The 6,115-nt window shown below is 44.0% G+C and overlaps 1 protein-coding gene across 1 annotated transcript in view; it reads left to right on the top strand.

Annotated features, from left to right (window-relative positions):
• Positions 1 to 4,413, top strand: part of T265_00588 (hypothetical protein) — a gene marked incomplete at both ends in the record, with an annotated part of 5,081 nt that extends 668 nt beyond the window's left edge. The window contains 3 exons of the mRNA XM_009164416.1: positions 1,768 to 1,922; positions 2,698 to 3,063; positions 4,381 to 4,413. Coding sequence (XP_009162680.1) covers positions 1,768 to 1,922; positions 2,698 to 3,063; positions 4,381 to 4,413 — 554 coding nt within the window. The remainder of the gene's footprint in view (positions 1 to 1,767; positions 1,923 to 2,697; positions 3,064 to 4,380) is intronic.
• Positions 4,414 to 6,115: the final 1,702 nt, after the last annotated feature.

Below are 6,115 nucleotides of genomic sequence, written 5' to 3'. Positions count from 1 at the left end.
TTTCTCATTCGCAAAACGCTACTCTGTACGAATACCAGCCAAAGATTGTGACCACAATGTGACGAAAAACAAAGTCAGATTTCACCCGCATTTAATACTTGGAAAAATACAAGGATGAAGGAACAGCATTCGCTTTTTGTCGACGCTGTAAGGACTTAACAGATTTTGTCAAACATGTAACCTATGCCATCCAAACAATGAATTCCGATCTTTTGAAGGAGGTTTCCCGTCTGGTCCTATGCATTCGAGGTCCAAATATCTATTCATATTCCTTGCCGTTTTAACAGTTTCGAGAGGTGACTTGTGGCCTCTGTCTTGGACATTGGATCTTTTTCTACATGTTGAGACATCAATAAACTGGCTCATAGAACTGTCGTGCAATTTGATACGGAAAGTTGAAAAAGTCAAGTTTGCTGAAAACTCTTCGACAGCCCATGACCGGTTTCGCCCCTCTTGGGGCTCATCAGGTAGACGCAGTCCCCCAAAAAAGGATCAAGCAACCGCTAATGCGGGCGACTCTTTTCCGTATTATCCCTGCAACGTTCTGTACTTACTCCCAAATCCAGTAATCACTTTCTTTTATTTTTCGTTGCTGTCTTCAACTTTCAAAACTGTGGGCAGGGTGCTGGAAAACGGGATGTATCCCAGTTTTTTTGCTTTGCTTATCGTCCGTTCTGAATTTCGTTTTATTCTTTTCTCATGTGGGCTTCTTAGCCTCGTCTTCCCATATACAAATTGTCACGTCGGTTTCTTAGACCGAAGTTGATGAAGAACCTCTTAAAAGATCAACTGGTGTTGCCTCTAGCACCTACTTGAGGCACGCAGGGAGAAACCGCCTTTATACACTGTTTGCATGAGCCTCAAGTGACCTCAACACCCATAGTTAAACTTGTGAGAACAGTGCGAGACCTTGTGTTCCTTGGCCTAAGTTCTCAGTTTGTGTTTCAAAAGGCCAAATCAACCATCGGTACACGAACAATTGTAGTTGCATGTCGTACTCGGTCGAATCTAGTACTAGGAGATGGCAAATCCCTGTTCATGCCTTGGGCTGCAATCCAACTCGGTTTTGCACTACGCGCCTTTGCTGGTACTGTGGGATAAGAATGAATAAAGCCAGGATCAGACAGCAAATCATGCTGAAATCTGTGGGATACAAGTGCATTCTGTTTGCTCCCTGCTGTGCTACTGGCTGCGGTTTTGTAACCAGGTTATTCTCATTGACACGGCTCCATAAAACGTAGTGATGAATAAACATTCATGTGGAGGCGATCTGAATAATTCCCCGACTGTTTATTGCGGGGGAGAGTCGTGCTCCTCAAGTGAAAGGTTGTTGATTTGTTCGTTGAGCCGGACAACTTCGTCCCGAACTTTTCACTACCATTCGAGTTGACATCAGTAAATCACTTTGACACACGAATGTGACGCTAGCACCTAAACAAGCCCAACACTCGGAGAATTTCGCCCACCAAGAAGCCTGCACAGACGAACAACTAAACTTAGCGAACCACACTCATTTGCAAACAAATTTGGTCCTTCGAGAGACTCACCTGGAACCCAGCTGAATCTCTCATCTGTCATGTTTCCAGATGCATCTCTCGCAGAACCAAATTAGTTTGCAAATGAGTGTATTTCGCTAATTTCGTGCAGTTTGGTTTCAAGTAGAACATACGGTTAACGGAAACTCGGGGACTGCGCTACGTGATGAGCCCCAAGAAGGGCGAAACCGGTCATGGGCTGTCGAAGAGTTCTCAGCAACCATATGAGTAGTGCAATACGAACAACTAAACTTCCTAAACGAATGGCTGTGTGAAAACGCGCCTCGAAAACACGCTCACAAAACAGAGTGCTTTCGACCTTCCAGACACCTAGGTCCTAGCAAGGCACTCGCGTTAACAGTCCGTACAGCTACACAACAATATCAAGTCGGTTGTTGTGTTGGCAAATAAATTTCCCAAAGTGGTGGGAAAATGATTTCTAAGACTATGACTACATGGATGAGATTTGTAGGCCCTCTGGATTACAGAATTTCGTCTGCAGTAAAATATAAAAACATTTACGGTCCCTACACCTAAGTATTCACTGACACTGAGGGGTTCGTTCAAAAGGATGATGAAATCCTCTCAGGAACTGATATGATATTGCGACTGTCTTATATCCTACATAAATAATGCGTGAACACACAATGCCATTTGGTCCTTATCAGAGTCCTAATAATTTCGCAGACACATAACAGATGCTAACTTATCACCAACAAAGTCCAGTGATTATACAGACGCAACACACTACTCGTAAGGTCACTGAAAACTCTTCAACAGTCAACGGCTGGTTACACCTTTCTTGGGTCCCAGAGTTTCCGTTAACCTTGTGTACGTCTATACAATGTGTTACGATACTTGCATCTCGCGCCAACTGGTACACACGAGAAAGCATGGTGTAGCACATCCAACTACAAAAGAACATCACAAACGAGCGAACCATAGTGGTGTGCAAATTAGTGTATTTCGCCAGGTCCACTGATTGAGTTTTTATTGCTCGCACTTAGGCCAACATCTCATCCAAATCTACTACCACAAATTTATTCTCGTTCAACAACCAAGCGTTTGTTTCGACAACCGTAGGTGGGTCATTGAACTTAAAATCCGTGCATTCCTAACAAGAGACGAACTTAAATTAATAAATTAACCGGTAATATGTAAGTCTTGCTGTTCACATGCCACATTTCCTTCCAATGTGAAAGAAAGAAAGCCTTCAGCTGTAGCACTCTTTCGGTGCCTAGCTGCCATGCCACCCGAAGGAAGCACGAGGGTTGGGATACTGCCAGGTTGCCCAAGCCTAGACAGGGGAAGTCGAGTGGCGGAGGTCGGATTCGAACCACGGGCCTTCCGGTCAGTAAATTCGCGCTCTAACCATTTGGGCCATCTCGCCCCCTTCCAGTGTGGGAATATCTTTATACAGACATTCTCTCCGGCGTGTATAAAACAGCAGTTTTCTCAAGAAAAGACGTTTTCCCGGGGGGATATCTATGTTTTGGTCCCCGGTAGGGTAGAAATCCATAACCACCAGGTCATTTGGTCGAAGTAATAAATTTTAGGACTGAGGAAAGCACAGAAATAGACGACAGCAAGCCAGTGACTGTCCCAAATTTTGCGCCATGATACAAGTGTCAAACTGGTTAACGAGATGTCACGTGAGTTTCCTTTCCGTTTATCAAGACCGGGGTCAAGACAGTTGAACATTTTTGTCACAAACTTGAGAAAGGCTTGGTAACAAGGTGTATGGTTTTACCTGTTACAAAGTTGAAAAGTCGATTTCGGGAAAACCTTACCTGTCCTTTACCCCAAACCAGGAGGTTTGGATAGGGCTTGACTCATCAGACGCGCTCTGGGATCCCTCCTCGGTGGTATTGCATTTGTTTCAGCAAACGGCATGCCGAAGTGCATATTGTTCATAGCAAAAAAACGTAGAGTAGCTGTACTGAGGATCCTAAAGTCGTGATCTGGAAGTGTGAGGCCATCCATCAGAGTGAAATTTGCGGTAACGTTTAAATATTATCTGGTTTGTTAGCTCTGACTAGCCTTTCACGAAGGATGGGTTTCTGGACAAAGATCTGTCTTGAATTTGTCCCCGCCACCAAACTTATCGGATCATTATAGTGGGGAAAAAGAAACCCTTTCCTACTTCGAAGAGCTGAACCATGTGCCATTTTTGAACTGAACTGAATAATTTATTTACCGGATAGTTTTGTCACACTCATCTGATGTGCGTCGTTGAGATAACATTTAGAGCCCAGCTCGTTAGCTGTCGGCACTTATAGTGAGACATGTACTTTTGACGCTGTAGCTGCAACGAGTACTTTGGTATTTCAACTGTATGGTCCGCGAAGTAGGATGTTTTACTGGCATTCTGCACCTTCACACTGTTCACAATAAAATGGAAACCTCACAAATGAGAGATTCAGCTGGGTTCCAGGTGAGTCTCTCGCAAAACCAAATTAGTTTGCAAATGAGTGTATATTCGCTAACCTAAGACCTGTGCCTGCTTGGATAACTCACTCCCGAACTCTCAAGTTCCGACCATTCCCTCACAAAGAAAGTGGATCCGAATGCTAGAGGGAATGTGGCATTCTGCTGTCTCAACCTAAACATTCAACTCAAATTCTTGGGATGAATAGAAAGCTACAGCACCGAAAACGTCTCAACGCTATTGTTTAGAATGACCATGCATTGCGCAACGCATTCTCTTCACAAAGTCAAGTCATGTCAGGGTAGGAAGACCGGGTAATATTATGGCGTCGATCCTCAGGATGTCAGGCATTCGGTCCAAGTCAAGTGATGAACGTGAATCAACGGTGAAAACATTTTCATTCTGGTGTTTCTTCAGCTGGAGCAGTCAACCATCGGGTTGGTTGAGTAGAAAAAACCCTTTCAGAGCCTAACTGCCATGCTACCCGAAGGAAGCACGAGGGCTGGGATACTGTCCGGTTGCCCAAGACTAGACAGGGAAAGTCGAGAGGTAGAGGTTGGGTTCAAACCACGGACCTTCCGGTCAGTAAATTCGCGCTCTAACCAATTGGGCGATCTCGACCCCCGGTGAGTGGGCAATTTCCGCCATAACATTTTAGCGGTTTTCCATATCAGAAGTGATTACAACGGGAAAATCCTCAACTCTAAATCTATTTTCCTAATCGACTTGTTTGCTCTTGGAGGGATACCGTACATCGTTTCTCAGTATTACTATTCTGCTACTGAGTAAGTTTTCACAGCCAATCCGGTCGGGCCCCGTAGAATTCAACGTCGTGAGATCACTGATGACTATAGATAGAAACTTCAGTCTTGGAAACGTTTACATTTTCGACCCAGCGATTCGAAAGCCAGTTCACTGTAGCTATTTGTGTGCCCATCTTTGGGGTCTCAGAGCTATAACTCCCAAGCTTCCTCTGTCACTGTTTCTAGTTTCCCGCCCCTCTGTCCGTTTGGAAAGTCCAGTAATGGATGTTCGCAGGATCTGAGATCCTACTTCTTTCCACTGACCATTAAATCGATTATTAATGAAAACCTACTTGAAAAGCTAAAGTGATAAAATTAAGATAACCTAGGTCACTTGTTTGAAAATGCCCTTTTGGACCCAGGGGCTAGCAACGCTTAGAACTGTTCAATGGGAACAGGCTCAACAGGTAGAAATTCTAATCACACTGCTGCTGTGATTGTATTGACTAAAAACCCTCTGATTAGTAGAATAAACGCTATGCGATGGTAAACTAACCAACAGAATTGCGTTGCTAATGAACTTGTGCGGGGTTTTTCGAGATCGCCCCGGTAATCATCACTACTGTCGAAACTTGCTAAAACAGCAGAAACCAAAGTTTTCCGGGACGTCTAGTTCGATCGATTCTGGCCATTGATTCAAACCAAAGCTTGGATAAAAAGCATTCGTGAAAATGTCTCTGTGTTGCCAGCATGAACAGTAAACCTGTGGAGTACTTTTGAAAACGTGTTTTTTGCTTTTCTCACCCCTAATCTGGTAACCTCTCCGAAGCACCCCGTTGTCTTGTCGTCATGGTTTCTGGACTCTGATCGATCGCAACATGTTTGACTGCCATGTTTATACAAATCCGGTTATTGATTGGAGAAACCACGACGTTGCATCTAATGAGCTCAGGTTATTTTTCTCACGTAAACACAGTTCTGTCCTGAAAATCTGTTTTATTGACCCTGATCAACTTCAGACTCCAAGCTAATCACTCTGTACGCGTTTGTGGAAAATCGATTGACCTATAAGAGCCCTGAGATCCATCAGGCTATTGTTTGAAACTCTTGTCAAGATTTCACTTGCTTTAATCAGTCTCGGTTGTAAAAAGCGCAACGCCTGTAGGACATGCCTATAGCGATGATAAACCTCTGCATAGTGTTTTACAATGCTGAGTGTATGAGATCAACTTCAAGGTAGATACAAGTGCTTGATCGATAATTACTGCGCAAAGAAGTTCGACTGTAAAAGATTGATCAGTACGGATCCGCTAAAAATGCTGTTGACCTCGGATTCGAAGTGCGCGACAGGGTCAGAACCGAACCATTTGAGTCCCATATCAATTAGAGCAGTCGAGAAGTCTGTGAAA

The sequence above is a fragment of the Opisthorchis viverrini genome (genome assembly GCF_000715545.1).
Source record: "Opisthorchis viverrini unplaced genomic scaffold opera_v5_6, whole genome shotgun sequence".
NCBI classification, from domain to species: Eukaryota; Metazoa; Platyhelminthes; class Trematoda; order Opisthorchiida; family Opisthorchiidae; genus Opisthorchis; species Opisthorchis viverrini.
The sequence above is the reverse complement of the archived record's forward strand: the minus strand, read 5'-3'. Positions and strand labels throughout refer to the sequence as shown.